Source organism: Triturus cristatus, chromosome 8, assembly GCF_964204655.1.
Source record: "Triturus cristatus chromosome 8, aTriCri1.1, whole genome shotgun sequence".
Lineage (NCBI taxonomy): Eukaryota > Metazoa > Chordata > Amphibia > Caudata > Salamandridae > Triturus > Triturus cristatus.
The window spans coordinates 320,110,940-320,128,152 of NC_140591.1; the positions used below are offsets into that span (position 1 = coordinate 320,110,940).

The 17,213-nt window shown below is 47.9% G+C and overlaps 1 protein-coding gene across 2 annotated transcripts in view; it reads right to left on the bottom strand.

Annotated features, from left to right (window-relative positions):
* MTMR6 (myotubularin related protein 6) overlaps positions 1–17,213 on the bottom strand; it is a 592,867-nt gene that overhangs the window by 366,209 nt on the left and 209,445 nt on the right. For both annotated transcript variants that reach the window (XM_085621607.1, XM_085621606.1), the window contains one exon: positions 7,961–8,077. In XM_085621607.1, coding sequence (XP_085477733.1) covers positions 7,961–8,077 — 117 coding nt within the window. The remainder of the gene's footprint in view (positions 1–7,960; positions 8,078–17,213) is intronic.

A 17,213-nucleotide genomic window follows, 5' to 3' on the forward strand; every position in this document is an offset into this window, starting at 1 on the left:
AATGTGGACCAACAAGCCCTCCCAAACAGCCAAACAGGTGCCGCTCGGTGCGTGCGGCCAAAAGCCCCAACAGCAGATCCCCAATTGTTGATGCGGCCTGGTGGGGGGGGGGGGGGGATCAGGATGAAGCAGTAGGGTAGGGAGGGCTCTCCCTCATGCTCCAGCGCAGTCTTCCGGGCGAGGACAGCCCATCTGTGGCCCCTAAGCTCTCGTCTCTCTACAGGTCCGCAGACGCCAGAGGCCCCTCACCTCGTCTCGAGGCCCACAGCTATACTCGGCAGCTCCCGCAGGCCGATATGGCGGCCGTTCTCCTTATCACTCCGCCAGAGGGGCCAAGGCATGGCGGGCTCGATAGCCTCAGGCGTCACTCGCAGCACAGCTCCGGACCTCCAAGGATCACATTGGAGTGCATGGGGGGGGGCGACCGTCTCCTTTTCCTCGGCCGCGTATGAGAGGCAGTGAGGGGAGCAAGAAGCAAATCCAGCAACACGCCGGGTCGTCGCTAACAGCAGACCCAGGGGTCAGTGTCGGAGAGCCCCTCAGCTCCTGGGGCCGGGCGCCGCTTCCCGTGGAGGGTGGCAAAGATCGGCCAGCACTGCGATCACAGACCGGGAGCCGCCATTTTGTCCGCTGCACTCGGCGGGCCGGTCCACTGCCTCAGGGGGTCCCGGTGTGAAGATCTACACCCCAGGACACTCCGCCAGAGCACCGTGTCAGGTAGGGAGGGAGATGCGGGTCCTGATGGCTCATTGTAGGCTAGGATTTACGGGCGGATGGTGGAGGGGTCCCGGAGCACTCTTAGAGTGCGTCCACCATCTTGGCTCGGCAAGCCAGGCCCCCTAAAGTAAGACAATTTAAAGTGAACATGTATTTATTGTGACTCAAAGGCTTTTGCACTGTAGGAAGGCTGGCTGACCCATAGAGAAACACTGGAAAGCAATATTAATTTTGCTACCGTAGGCTAGGGCTCAGCTAGAAACATAATTCAAGGTCTATTTTTAATATTTATAAAAAGCCCAACTAAATGGTGAAGTTTGATTTTTTATAAATATTAAGGAAAAGGGACATATAGAAAGTTACCTATTTGCATTAGCCTCCAATTGTCACCCAGCTGATGAGTAGCCCGGATGAGTCGTGAAAACTACTCCCAGAGTTGGTGTGGGTAGGTGTTTTGTTCCTCTGGCAGGAAAAAACAGTTGGGCAGTGCCCAGGAACGTAATTTACTTCAAAGGGGCATCCCCTGTTACACAGATGTAATTCACTCTCTTTTGTCCTCTCAGTCCCGCAGACACCAATCCCAGTAGGACGGAGAGCTGCCTCCAAAATGGAGTTTGGAGGTACTAAGGAAGAGGGAACTGTTCCTTACCATGGGCATAGCTCTATGTGCGCTCACACGCTCTGCACAAGGGGAGAAGGGTTTCTCCATCTTGGATTTAGTGAGTGAGGGGTATGGTGGGATTGATAACAGTAGGGCACACAGGAACTGCTGCAAAGTGGGCAGGGTTACCCCTGCAAACAACTTCCTTATGGTTAGGGAGAGGCCAGGAGTCAACCCTACTCACAAACTAGTGCCAGGGATAAATGTGGCATCCCACTACACCCTCCTCAGAACACTCTGGGCCTGTGGAAGCACAGAAGAAGGACTGCACCCACTGTTTGAGCCCTGTAAGTAGTTCTGAAGGGCTAGACCTGCTCCAACTTGTATGAAGGACAAAGAATTTGACTCCAAGGGTCAGGTGGCTGACCTATTGTGTAAGCTACAAGGCCACAACAAGCCGTAAGTGGCCTTTTCCCTGAAGAGCCCATTTGGACGTACTCTCTTTTTCAGAGTTTCTTGAGAGGCCAGGCTGTGTAATGTATCTAAAGAAGGCTACACAAGGCAGGATACCTTCTCAACGCAGTACCGCTTAATCGATTTGCTGCTGCAGAGAGTTTCAGAGTGGGGGAAACCTGTTTCTTCAGCTCAGCAGCAATGCACCTCAGGCGGATCAGTTTGGCAGACTTGTCCCAGTTTGGCAGACTTGTCCCACAAATGTTCTAAGTTCCAGGGTTTTCAGAGATGTTAGAAGGAGTACACTTTGACACAGTCAAGGGTCACTTTGGGAACAAGACTCACTCCTGCAGAGGTCACTAGCAGTGTTTAGGTCACAACCTTTGCTACTGGTCAGCTGGGCTCTTCATTGAAGGGCAACAGGGGTTGTGTGTGGGATATCCTTGGCTGAAGCACCTCGTCAAGACATTGGTCTTGACCTCCATGAGGGGCAACTGCAGGTCAAGGACCTCAGCCACACTCCTGAGACTGGGCTATGTCTGGTGAGGCGTCTTGGCCACTGGAATTCGTAAGCTCCTCATACCAGTTGTCGTCATCCAATTGGGCCAAACGGGTCTTCATGGGGATTAGAGTTGGGCTCAGATCCACTCCAGCCAAAATCCCCATAGGGCCTGTCAAGGAAAGGAGGTACGTTTCTGACCTGGGAAATCGTTGGTGTTCACGAAGCGCTAGGGTTGAATGACGCTGATCTGGCTCTGTGCCAGAGTCGAGAAGGACTATGGGCTCGGTGCTACGGGACCGAACCGCAGCAGAGGTCGTGGTATCGTGATCAGAGTCATCTGTATCCAAGAACGAATCCAGAGGTCCTGATTTGCACCAAGGGCAAACCCACCACAGTGAGTCTTGTCGGGGTACCACCCAGACCAGAGGGGCCCGAAGGCTCTCCAGAGGGCTCCGCATGCCCAAATGAGGTGCATAGTCTCATTAAAAAACTCCTTGAGTTCGACGGGGGTCGCCCCAGCTCCAGGAAATTCAGGGAGGCGAACAGCGCAGACCCAGGCGCAGGTAGGGTGCCGGAGAGAGGGGCCTTGACTTGTGGTATTGTTCCTATGCCTTGTCCAATTAATTGGACAGATGTGGTGAGGTCAAAAAGAGCTTCGACTTCTAAAAAATTGTGTGCTTATGGGGCTTAACCGATGACGCCTTCAACTGCGATGACAACCAACTGGAATGTCTTCAAGAGCTGGCCCAGGTCCTTCCACTCGACTGGGACCTCGAGAGTTTCCAGATGTTGGGCCGCCAGAAGTTTCGTATACCGCTCCCAAATTACTTCAGATTCATGGTATGGCATTCGGGACTGGTCCGGATGTCATGGTCCAGCTCCAGGCACCACAGACAAATCAGATGAGGGTACGTCACAGACAGTTGCATGTGACACGCCACACAGGGTTTAAAACCCACTGGCTTCCCTACCTCACTGGGAGCAGAATGCTAAAATACACTGACAAAAATGTTGAAAAAGTGGTCAAAAATTTACTGGGGTAGCTCTTCTGGAACCATACTATTGGCGCGGAAAGATAAGTACTGATGCTAGCATGCTGAGGTTCCAGTGTGGATGACGCCTACGATGTGAAGCATTTGATGCGACCTGCCGGCGACCTGGGGTACTGCTGCTCAAGATTTTCCAGATCCAGGCTGATGCCTGGGGAATAGTCTATGGTAATGAATCTATGGCTAGAAGTCTATCAGATCAAACATGTTTTCTACGGCTGCTAATGCGTGCTCAAGGGTTCTATATGACAGCATTTAGTTATGTCTTGTATTGTATATGTGCTGGTTTCTTTCTTGGTAGGTGGGACAATAGTTGACATCAAGAAAAGCCCATCTCTAATTACAGTGAAATCAGATGGTGCATGGAGAGTTCCGCAAAGTAATGTTTAAGTATCCTTTACATTTATGTGCATGCTCACCAATTAAGAGACAGCAAAAGCAGATAAATATAGTTTCACACTGGTATGGTGGATTTCAAAGTATTAATGGTCTGGTCTTGCATAAGAGAATCTGGGATAAGTGTACCGCAGCAGCAAGATCAAGAGAGAACAAAGGTAGCAGAAATATCTCAAAATTGTTGCAATTATAAGCATGATATGTCTAGATGGACATCAAATTATTTTCTGTTATCTACTTTCTTGCTGCTAAGTTTTCAAGGGGGTACTCTTTGTTGCAAACTTCATTAAAATGTTTAAATGTGGCAATACCAAGGGACCACTAGACTTCAAGGTGCTATTAACATGTTGGGAACTAAAAAGACTAGAAAAACAAAAGCTCTATCTTCTCTCAGAACTGCTTACATAGACTCTGAGGAGAACTGCTTTTTTTTCCATCGCATTCATCAGCCAAAGAATAAACAATAAAGACCTTATTTCTAGAAGAATCTAATTAAACCTCAGCACTTAGCAATACTGTACCTTATTAAGACCCGATCTGTCAGAAACCATTTCTAGTCAGACCCTGGCAATTGTCTAAAGGCATTCTGCGATTCTGTGTATTTGACTCAGTCAGAAGTGTTCAGCTCATTGGAGATATAGAGAAACGGGTCACAACTTAAAGAAAAGGTTGTAGAAGTGATGGAGCCTTACTTGCCTGTCTCAGGCTGGTGCAAGGACACTCTGCAGAGTTGATCCAAGACAGATACTTGGCAAATCAAGGCTTCAGTTAAGATCCAAATGCAAGAAATTGTGGTTACTCTTCTTGAACCTTTTACCTAACCTCCTTCAAATGAATAACAAAATGGGTCTGTCATTGGGAACACATCTTCAGCAAATTCTACCATTGTGCCATAACTGCATTCTAATCCTGCAAGGTTAAGTGGTGACCACTAAGCCTTCTTTTCCAAAAGTGTTTGTGATCAATTCTGGATTACCCAAAGTGAAGCCACATTTTCTATGAGATTCTTAAACATATAAGCTTCAGAGGTACCAGCCCTCAAAATTAAGTTAAAAACGGAATGCTTTTTTTTTCTAGGTACACTCAACCTCCGTATCTCTCACATGAAGGGGTAATTAAGTCAGCATCTACTGGTGATCATCCTGCCAGGTCCTCATACAAAATAAATAGCTGAACATATGCTGTGAACAGATCACAGGAGGACGAGAGAACTCTCTTGTGCATGCTGCTGTTGGCCCAGTTAGGTGGGAGTGTCTGGCATAGAAAGTGGAGTATAGTAAATCTCCATTGGTGCTGAGAACAGGGCTACATAGGGCAGCAGAGCCTGGCTGTCAACGTGTATTATGGGAGCATGAGGCCAAATGGATTAAGTGATGTGCATGGATTCTGCCTGGTCAAAATATATTCTGGCGAGTGTGGTAGTTGGTGATAGACTATGGGTGCTCCTTTTGAGAGAATCTACTGGGTGCAACGCTCCACAGCTGAGATAGGACTCCAAGATTGAAAGGGAAGCTTTAAGGTGCTTTGTGAGGGGCTGGAGAGTTATTCACTAAGGAAGACTGTTTTTTCTGATGTTCTGATTGCATAGAAGTGGCCTAGATATGTGGGGCAACACTGTGCAAAGCTATCCAGAGGAACAGTAAATAGGTCACAGTGTAAGGCCATGAAATGCATTAGTGTTCCTCCTTTATTTTGTGCTTGCTGGTTGAATGGTGAGGGTGGGCGGGATATAGTACATTTAGTAAATAGACGTTTGATTGCTGCCCCCCTTAGTCTGCCAGAGTCAACACTTTAATAAGTGTGATGCTTTCACGCAATTGTACACACCATGCTTCTATGGTATTAACTAAAACAATATTTAAAACGAGGCACATTTGAGCTATGTACACTAAGTTAATTTAGTAAAGCAGTTTATAAGGTGAGCTACAAGGTATTTTTATACGAAGAAATTCTTGTATCAAACTGAGACAGGGTTTTCGATATTCAAGAAGGACTGGAGGGATTCAAGCTTAGTTTGAAAATGTCTTCCCTTTCAAATGTTATTTCTTTAATTCGAAACTCCTAAAAATGGCATCCAAATGCAGAAATGCAATAGGTCGCAGAGGGGCTTTGAATGCTTTACTGAAAAAGATGTTTTAAGTCCACACTGCAGGTGAATTAGGCCTTCCTCAGATCAAAGCTCTGCAGTTAATTCAAAAGCTTTGGGCCATATTTAAGAATAGTGTACTTGCAGAGGATGACTTAACATGCAGCAACGTCACCTTACATGTGCAGATTCCTTTGCAGCATCCTTTGACGTATTACAAATTAAGATTTTTCCAAGCCCAATACAATGTACGGGAATGACCCCTGCTGTTTCCTGTCCGACATGCTGCACTGTATATAATCACCTACCACAGTTTCAGAATTACTCCGTGCTAATTCCACATACTTTTCTTGTTCAGAGTGGGAGAACGCCGCCTAGAGAACATACACTTGCAACAAAAGTCTAGACAGGTTAAAATGATAACAAATGTAATGTTTTATACTCTGGGAAGACATGTAACATAGCTGTTCAGTAGCCCATGATCATGAGAGAAGTTTCCTCCCTGGGAAGGGCCAGTTAACACCGCCTCTATTAATTACATATTGGAAATGCTCACTTAGTGTGGCGAGGTTACCTCGTTTTGACATGCATGAGAAAAAACAGCTGTTCCTCATGGTGAAAGTATAAAAACCCAAGACATAAACCAACACAAGGTCAAGATGCCTTTTGTGGTAAGTATTGTCAAGCAGAGACACCAATGGTCATCCCACTCATACCCATGAGAATGAGGTTATCTGTGGTGCTTTCAAGTCCTCACTACTCATCTAACACCTGCAATTTACTGGGAATTTTTTTAACTGGTATATTGCAGACACAGAAGGGTCTACTTCTTACCTGAGGTGGGAGATAATCAAACAGCAACATCAAAGAACAGAGACGGCACTATAAGCAAAGCTATCCGCAAACTCAATGTGATTATACAAATCATGCAGGAGCCAAATATGAACAAGCATTTGAGAAACCAATAGGTCTGGTGTTGTATGCTAGATGTTTGGGTTTGTTGGTGCTTGTTTTGTCAGTTTTTGCAAAACGTTATTATTGGAGAAGCTGTTAAAACTTTGTCAGTCTGAAAAAAGTAACATCAGCTAAAAGAAAAAAAACAATTTAGTCTCAGAAAGCACACATTGCCATAGTAGCTGCGGATAGTGAAGGGAAATACTTTGAGTGTGGATGTGCTCCTTGTTAATGGGCAGAATGCCATCACTCATAATGAAATCAGCCAATGGCTGAGGTTGACGGACCCACTGCCCCATGTTGTATGCTAAAGTGAGCTGAAGGAAAATATGGATGACGCAATAAAAGACCAAATGATGAAGATGGCTGGCTGAAAAATCTGTATATGTACGTTATAGATGTATTTTGGTAAAATCAAAATATCTTGGCTAGCGCCAGACCAAAAAATTAACCATATGTATTGATAATCAATAATTTAAAAGTGATGTAAAATGCATAATGCAAGATGCTAAAAAGCCTTGAAACACTCCAACTGGCTCCCAGGCCTTTCTCACTTCCAAGAGAGATTAAAAAATAAAATGCATGATACATGCGGTCAATCGTCAAACACAAAATGGGAAACAAACAACTTAGGTTTTCTAAGATTGTGCCTACTGTAGATGAATAAGGAAGGGAATGACTGATGTCAGAGGCAGGAGAGAAACAGACACATTCTCGGTGATTGGGAGTGGGGGGGGGGGGGAGGAGGACATGTGCAGGGGTTGGAGCACTCCAAATGTGATTTTCACCTTCATCTGGGAAGTACAGTTGATACTGGGCTTGGGCAATTTTTCCTAGATCAGATGCACATTTACCACCTAAAATGATTTCAGTTTGATGAAACAAGAACAGATAAGCAATCGAACTCATGTGAATCAAATTACGAATGCAGGTGATGATCAATAGGAGCTTGGATACGACTTTGAGAAAAACAGTAGGCTCACGAGTTAATCACGCACTAGAGAGCAGCAAGGAAAAGGAAATACAGATGAAAATTCACATAGCTAGCTTTAACACAAATTGATGGCTATAAAATCAGTGCATTATCTCGTGGTCATTGAACATTCAACAGTAAACATGGAACAAAGAACAATCTACGAAATGCAAACACCGATGACAGGCAACAGGCTATCAAGCTGCACAGACAAGTTGCTGCTACGTACCCAGGTCTCTCTCTGCTGTGAATCAATAAATAACAGATGAGTTGCTGTGAGGTGCAAAGATCCGGCTGTTGACTTGCTGTTGAGGCTAAACCGGTCTAGCAGCTTCACCTGTTCCACCTGTAGTGAGAGGATAATAGCACTTATATTTCACAAGTTGTTAAACAGTAAAAAAAAAAAAAAAAAAAAAAAGGGTAACGTACCAATATTAGTAATGTATAAAGCTTTAAAACTGGAACTGCATTCAATGAATGTGTCTCAGCCAAAAATTCACTGCCTTGTTGCTAGATTGTGATTCTGATGGGATCACTTCCATCTCGTTAGGAAGAAGCCGGGCACTTGTGTGTCTCATAGTGCTTGTAAGTATTTTAGCGGTATCCAACTTGTGTTGAGGTTGACCAGAGGTATGCCAGATTTTTTAGCATATTCACAAAAAAATCATTTTAAATACTAAAAATCTAAATTCTATCTAGATTCTAGAATCTAAATAGTAATCATTAATGGTCCGTGGCTACATTGAAAATAGAGCGTGTTGCACACAAATTAAGGGGCATATTTACAAGGGCTTTATCTCCGCTTTTTTGGCTTACAAAGCCAAAAAAGCGGTGATAAAACCAGCACCCTATTTACAAGAGGGTGCTAACATGCATAATCACATGTTAGCACCCTTTTTCTCAACGCCTCCTGTTGCATCTCCAATGAGATGCAAAGTGGGCGTTACTGGGCGTACCCCGGATGGACTACCTAGCAAATATCGCGGATGTTTACATCGCGATGTTTACAAGGCAGCCCACATGATTTTAGCAGAGGTTAGATTTTGGCGAAAATGGCCATTTTTCAGCTTAATAGTAATCTGACTTTATGAGTTATATATATATATATATATATATAACGTCTGCAACCTGATGTCGTCCTGCTCCAAGAGACCCACCTAAAGGGGACTCAGTGTTGCTTTCTAAGGTATCTAAGGTAGAGGGGCCTACACAGTCCTGGCACACGTGTGGTACACCACTGGTTCCAGGGGGCAGCGATACTTGTTTAAAAAACACCCCGCTCCTGGGGTCCATAACATGGACAGACCTAAGCAAAATATATATGGAAGCCCAGGGACAGTGGGGCAGGGTTAGATTCAAATTGGTCAGTGTCTATGCACCACCTTGCCTCAAACAGCCAGTGCTTTTAATCAGGTGGGAACGCTGCTCTTGGAGGCCGACTAGGCTGTCGATGTAGTGGGAGGGAATTTCTACTGGCTGAAGAGGGGTAAAACCCCGAAACCAGTCCTAGGATGCTTGTTTCCAGTACAGGGAGGACCTGGCTTGGCAGTTCGGGCTGGACTGTTCCCATGAGGCACAGGGTCAAGACTGATTTGCATATGGCTAGGTTCAAACTGGAACGGCATGGTGAGCAAAACAACGATGGATTTAGGCCCAGATCTATGTACTGGGGTGAATGTATGACATTGTTCTGCATTCTGTCCGTCAACTGTTGTTTTTGCAACCTGTTTAGTGAGGCATGAGACCGTGGAGCACTACCGCCGGACCTACAATATGCTACCATTGTTGTGATTCACAAACAGGGTAAGCTTGTAACCAACTGTGGCTCCTGCTGGCTCAACTCTGCTATATGTTGACGTGAAGGTGCTGGCTGCCATTCTAGCCATGTGACGCCTGCCAGTGATTCTCCTGCTCATCCACAGAGATCAGTCTGGCATTTTGCCAGTTAGGTCTACAAGGCTTAACCTTTGACACCTTCACAAGTGGATGCCGGAGGTGACTCTGAGGGATGACCCCCATGTTTTCTTAGCATTTGAAGCGGAAAAGGCATTTAATGCCATACACTGGCCTGTTCTCCATCAGACGCTCTGCAAGTTTGGTTTCGGTCCCCGCTTTCGACAATGGATCCCCTTGCTGTATCGGGCCTCTATGGTGGCAGTGCAAGTGAACGGGGTCCTCTCCTCAGATTTTTCGATAGACCTTGGCACCAGACAGAGGTGGTCCCTGTCCCTCTTGTTATTCGCTCTCACCATTGAGCCACTGGCTGCGGTGATTCGTTCCCACCTGGATATCCGGAGGTTCATGATCTCAGCGTTGGCCGAGGAGGAGGAAAAAAATCTCTCTTTATGCCAATGACATTCTGCTGTATGTCACCAAACCTGTGACTACCATACCTACCATCCTGAACACCTTCTAGGCCGGAGGTGCTCATTTGGACTACCATATCGATTGGAGTCGATGCTCTTCCATCCCCACACCCCTTTGGGCCTCACCGGTCTTCTTCATGTGCTCCGTGTAGCGACCAAGAGTTTACAATATCTGGGCATACTTGGGTCACCACATTGGGAGCAATGTTTTACCAGAAACCTCGGGAGAGTGATTTGCACTTTTCAGGCTAACGTTGAACCATGGTTTGGCCTTCCCCTCCTGTTCAGAAGAGCTGCCCTTTTTAAAATGATTACGCTCCTGAAACTACTGTATGCTATGAAAAATACCTACTACCCGCTCATCGATGCAGTCTTCGTTAAACTGAAGAGTGGTCTGTGCTCCCTGCTGTGGTGTGATAAGCAACCTAGAATAGCCCTCTCCACGCTCCAACACAACCCATACAATGGGAATATCGCACTCACAGATATCAGGGCTTACTATTGGGCAGCGCCCCTAGTGACGGTGAACAACTAGGCGTTTGCACCTCAGGAATATTCCACTTATAAGCTGGAACGCAACCAATTCACTTGCCGCTCCTTCCTCCATTTTCTGTATGGAAAAACGGGCCATCGACGATTGCTGCCGGCAACCCAGGTGGCAATAGAGGCTTGGCAGATGGCCAACAGCCATATGGATTGGGCAGGTAAATTAACACGAGGCGCTGCTCTGGGAGGGGGCGTGATTGAAAGAGATCAGGGAAACTGAGGGGGTTTAGAGACTGGGACCTACTGGGGAGCTCACAGGTAGTGGGATCTCCTTAAGGGTGGCGAGTTGGTGTCATTTGCAATGCTCTGGTGTGAATATGTTATGCACAGTAATCTATTTTTGAAATGCGCTCAGCTGCGGCATGCTTGGTGGGCGGAAGGAATAGAGACGCAGGACTTACCTGAATTTGCCCTATTAGAGGGTCAGCTGCTGCAGGAAGAAATGCCTTTCAAGGCTATATTCCTCCGGTATAAACAATCAACTATAATATGCCGGATAGGCTGGCCAGATTGAGGGAGCGGTGGGGAACCTTGAAGATGTTGGCTGGGAGGCGGTTCTGATGCACTCGAGGAAAGTGGCAATAAAATTGCCTAGAAACCAGAAGTGGTAAAATGCACTTGAGTGTCCTCCAACTTTTGAAAATGCTCAACGGCGTTTTGGGCGTGCAAACTTGATAAGCGCTCCGCCGTGCACATCTTCCAAACATAAAATAAATAAAGACTCCTCAGGTCCCCAGTCAAAGCTGCACAGCCACATCCATATATGAATCAATGACTCCAACATCTTTAACCAGTTTGTCACATTTTAATCGTTTTATTAACAACGCTTTCTCGATTTGTTAATTTCAAAGTTTACATGATGCTTCAGTTTGTCTTCTAAATTAATTTCCAAATTGACTTTCCAGGCATTTCAAAGCAGCACGAAAGAGTTAAAATTCCACATGTCACAGTATTTTTTAAATATACCCAATGCATTTGCAAGTCTGATCAGGTTTATTGAAGCATGGTCCAATGAAGCAAATACACAAAGCTCAGCAGAAAGCGCGCTCTGCAGAAGGTTTTAAAGGTAAGTGAACTGGAAATAAAATGTGAAATCCATAAAAGGGGAATTTACAACTTGCCAACAGGGCCTACCATTCCCAAGCATTGTAATAATCTACAGTGTTTCTGGCTATCCAGCTACTGCTAATTTGTTTAATAAGTGGTCCTACATTAAACCAAAGACTTCATCTTCTATTGTATGGTCAGTGACTAGTTCTATAAGATTTCATGAAAGACTCCCTATTGGTAAGTTTTGGGTACTGCGAGGAGCCTGATGACTGCAGTCGCCATGTGTGGCGTGAGCTGTTGACCGGAGAGTGATTGTGGCTGGGGCACGACAAGGTCTATCCACTGCTACAACTTGGAAGCTTTCACCTTGGGATCGGGCATGACTGCCTATCTCACCCATTGCCCGCTGGCTTCAAGATGGCTGCCTCCAAAGGTAGAAAAGACAGATCTGTGCGAGACCTCCTACGGAAGGCGACGGGAGACGCCTCAGTCTTGGGCGCAACGCCAGCAGGGGTCAGTCCAGATGGCGCTGTCACCAGGGAAATTTCTGGAGTCCCTATTTGCCTCGCAAAGGGGAGACATCTTGGCCACCAAGACTGACCTACAGGCGGATCTTTGTGAGGTCAGGAGAGATGTGGATGCGATGGGAGAGCGCGTAGCCGCCCTGGAGAACTCCGCGACTGCACGAGATGAGGAGATCGCTGCGCTCCAGCAGGGAGTCCTAAGGCTGTGGATCAATAGTTGGATCTTCAAACACACTCAGAAGACTTGGAGAATAGGTCTCGGAGGAACAATATTCGCATCCGGGCGGTCCCCACGGGGTCAGAATCGGGAGGACCTCATGGGCTATGTGCAAGACCTCTTCCGCACGATCTTGGACTCCTCGCCGGAATCCTCCGTCAAGATAGGCCACTGCCATCGAGTTGGCCCCCCTCGCCAGTCGAATCGTCCACCTGCAGACATCCTGATATGCGTCCATAACTACACAGTGAAGGAGGAGATTCTCAGAGCAGCTCGTACCAGTCAACCTCTCCACTTCAGGGACCATACCCCACAGCTTTTCCAGGACTTGGCGGCTAGTACGCTCCAGAAGAGAAGACTCTTCTGCCCCATAACTACCCATCTTCATTCACAGAACACCTCCTACGCCTGGGGCCACCCCTTTAGTCTCGACGGGAAGCTGCATCAGGTCCCTTCCTTATCCGAAGCCTGCAAGATGCTGAAGCTGTCCCTAGACGACTTGTCCTCTCCTTCAGATGCTGCAGAGCAGGGTTCACAGAGGTCTCAGGGAAGCGGCCCTCGGAGGGCCCAGCCTCTGGATCGCCTTCGCCCTGATCCAGCCACCATTCTCAAGGAGCGGTCTGCTGTTCTCCGAACCCTTACAGGCGCGGAGGGGGGATTGCTAGACACTAATGACTGAGGGTAATGTGCCTTTGGGTTCAAATCACTTCTTGTGGGCTTGGTAGGGGCGGACTGGGTGCCTTGTTTCCTGTTGGAGATGTCCCTCACTCTCTTGGCAGTCCCCTTTGAGTACTGCCCAACCTTCACGTTGGACTTTGTGCTTTATTGTTATAGGGGTTGTTTTTTTTTGTAGTTCTAGGGTGGGTTGGGTTGGGTTCTCCCTCTGGTGAGCTTTTTAGCCATGATCTCTGTGATACGTTTTACCTGACAGCTCATACATACTCATTCCTTGGTTAGCTCCACTCTTTACTCAGGCTCCTGGGCCTTAGCTATGGCACTTAGCGGTCTTTCTCCCACTGATGGCAGTCCAGGTTGTTAGTTATAATGTCAAAGGCCTTAATAATCCCACTAAAAGGAAGGCTGTGCTGTCTTTGCTTGAAAACACACAGGGGGACGTGTGTCTACTACAAGAAACACACCTCCTCCACAGTGACACCCATCGCATGCAACACAGAGCGTTTCCTGTGCAATATTGGTCTTCGGGGAAACGTAAAACAGGGGTGTAGCCATTTTACTTCCCACAAATTTAGAAGCTTGGTCGTGGGAACAGTGGCGGAGATTCCGGGGCACCTGCTTGCGCTGCGACTACGTATAGGGCCTACCACTATCACGATAGCTTCCCTCTATTCCCCCAATGACCATCAAGAGAAATTCCTGCTGCATGCTCTGACCAAAGTGCTGCTTACGCCTGATCCCCTAGTGGTTGTGGGGGGGGGGGGGGGGGAGGGGGGGGGGGTCTGAATTTGGTTATGGACGCAGGGGTAGATCGATCTTGCCCGAGAACAGGTGGCGCAGGCGCCATATCAGGGACCGGGAGGGCATGGCTTGATGATTGTGGGGTTAGGGATGCATGGCTTTGTTTGGACCTTGAAGAAAGAGACTACACCTTTTACTCTGCGGCTCACAAGACATACGCCCGTCAAGATCACTTCCTTGTAACCTGGGCGGCATGGGCCTGTACCCAGGCCTCTTCCACAGCGGCCCGCTCCCTCTTTGACCATGCTCACATCACTCCAACGCTGCGCCTCCCACCCACGCAATTGTCCTAGCCTCAATGGCGCCTACGAGACTCACTCCTATGCTCCCCGACTGTGGTGGAGGGTCTCCGTAGCACCCTGACTGACTAACTAGCGCTCAATGACGATGGCACCACACCTCTGGCCACAGTTTGGGAGGCGCTTAAGTTAGTAGCTTATTTCTAGGGCGGACTACGATAATAAAATTCGGCGTGAGAAGCGCCGAGGCCTCGTGAGGGAACTAGAGGCCATTCACAAGCGTACGGGCGCGCCCCGCATTTGGCGCCAGTTAGAGAAAGAACGGTTACAATTGAAACGATTGGACCTTGACAGAGCCGAATACGTGGTGCTACGGTTGAAGCATAAGTATTACGTAGGCTCTAACAGGGGCGGTCGCATGTTGGCGCATTGTTTCCGCTGCCAGCAGCAGGCCAGAGCAGTGAAAGTGATCCGGGAAATCCGGGGGTCGGAGGTGCCAGACGATCTTACTATTGCTGCGGCTATTCGGGCGTTCTATGCGGGACTATATTCCGCCAAGTCCTCCGACCTTATATACCCTCTCGAGTACTTACGCGGCGCAGATGTATCTCCTCTCCCAGCTATTGAGGCGGAAGGGCTGGAGGCCTCCATTCGAATTGAAGAGGTGATCTCTGCCATTGCCCGGCTGAAACCTTTGAAAGCGCCCGGTCCAGATGGGTTCAGCGCCCTCTTTCATAAGACATTCTGCACAGAGCTGGCACTGGTACTCACCCGACTTTTCAACTCCTTTATAGACACAGGCACCCTCACGACCTCTATGCTCCAAGCCATGATCTCGGTCATTCCCTAGCCCAGGAAGGATCCGGCACTTTGTAGTTCATACCGCCCCATTTCCTTGCTTAATATCGACGCAAAGTTGTTCTCCAGCATCCTGGCCCATAGGTTAAACCCACTTATGCCCGGATTGATCGACCCGGATCAGTCAAGCTTCATCCCGGGGAGGCAGTGCGGGGACAACACGAAGAGGATTTGCCAATTAATTGATAAGGTGCACAGGTCGGGGGACGAGGCGCTACTGCTGGCAGTGGATGCCGAGAAAGCCTTCGATCGCGTGCACTGGCCATACCGGTTTGCCACACTGGAGCGCTTCGGTATAGGACCTAAATTGCGCAAATGGGTGACAAGCATCTATAATGCGCCTACTGCACAGGTCAGGGTCAATGGCGTACTTTCAGAAAACTTTGCGGTGGAGAGAGGCAACAGGCTAGGCTGTCCTCTCTCCCCACTGCTTTTTGCCTCTTATATGGAGCCCTTTGCCCAACGGCTTCGGGATAATCCACAGGCGCAGGGGATCCCATTTGGTGGCGATCGCCATCTTAACAGCCTATACGCTGACTATGTCATTTTGTCTATAGCACACCCCCAAACATCCATGCCATCCATCGTGGCAGACTTGCAGATCTTTAGCCAGGTCTCTGGATTTAAAATAAACTTGCAAAAATCGCAGGTGCTGAATCTCACTGCGGAGCCCACTACTGTGGAAGCCCTGAAGGGCCCAATTTGATTTTGACTGGGTGACAGGGGGCATTACGTATTTGGGATTGGTTCTGCATAATAGCTTGGTTAAAAAGGCGGAAGCGAACTACTCCTTACTCTCTCGCATCAGGAAAGACCTCACACACTGGAGGCGTCTACCCCTGTCTTGGCTTGGTAGACTAGCTGCGATAAAAATGAACGTCTTACCCCGGGCTCTATATATATTCCAGACTCTTCCCCTGCTACCCCCGCCACATGCGCTCTCGCAGTTCCAAATGGTGATTGAAAGCTTCATTTGGGGTCCTATTTCGCCCAGACTGCAGAAGACTGTTACAGCGCCCCAAGAAAGATGGTGGGTTGGCCTTACCAAATCTCACTTGTTACTACCAGGCCTCGCTTCTGCGTTATCTTGTAGACTGGAACCGTCCCATGAAGGAGAAGCACTGGGTATTCATGGACCAGACAGTAGCTGGTCGGCATATCTGGAGGGAGTGCTGGCTGCCTAGGTCAGCACGTGCATGGGGTCTCTACTCCTCGCCAGTCACCTGCCCCACCATGCTTGCTTGGGACAAGGTGTCTAAACGAGCAAATCTTACCACTTATCCCTCCCCCATGTCTCCCATTTTCTCAAACCCTGATTTCCCTCCTGGGATGGACAATGGTGAAGGAGCCCGCTGGGTGGAGGGTGGATGTTAACGACTGGGGCAGTTGTTTGACCTGAGGGGCCGTATTCCTTTTAAGGAACTCCTAGAGGCTTACAATCTAGCGGGCACGGACCTCTTTATCCACACACAAATGCTGCACTGGACATCTAGTCCCCTTGTGTGCCCTCTGGTCAGTAGACCGATGCTACCTTTCGAGAAGTGGATTTTCCTGAAAAAGGATGACTGCAGGCTCATCTCCGAACTCTATGCCTTTCTTACACGTGGAACGAAAGGGAATCATTCTACGGGACAAAAACGGTGGGAGGCAGAGATAGGTCGCACCCTGTCTGACAAAGAGTGGGAGGACATTTTTAATAGATCACATCATTTTGAACACTCCATGGGTCACACAGAAACCGCTTTTAAAATTGTATCCTATTGGTACTATAACCCGGCCCGACTGGCTAAGTGGAACTCTCAGAACGATGGAAGTCCAGGAACCCTTCTTCACTTGTTATGGAATTGCCCCAAATTAACACGATATTGGGACACAATCCTCGACGAGATTGACAGGGCCTTTGATATCGCTATTCAGAGGTTCCCTGCTTACACTATTCTACGACTTCCCAACGGTTTGACCTTCCCTTTGCGCTCCCTCAAGGGCAAACAGATCGCCCTAGCCTTGAACGCTGCCCACAGGGTGATTTTGGCGGGCTGGAAGACTGACAGAATCCCAGACCACTCCAAATGGCTGCTCCAATTGTTGTCCCTTCTGGGCATGTAGCGATTGTCCATAGCCACTCTGGGGGACAAATCTGAATACCCTAAGTATGGACTCCCTTCATCTCAATCTTATCTTCAGACTTCTGCGAACTAACTTGTCC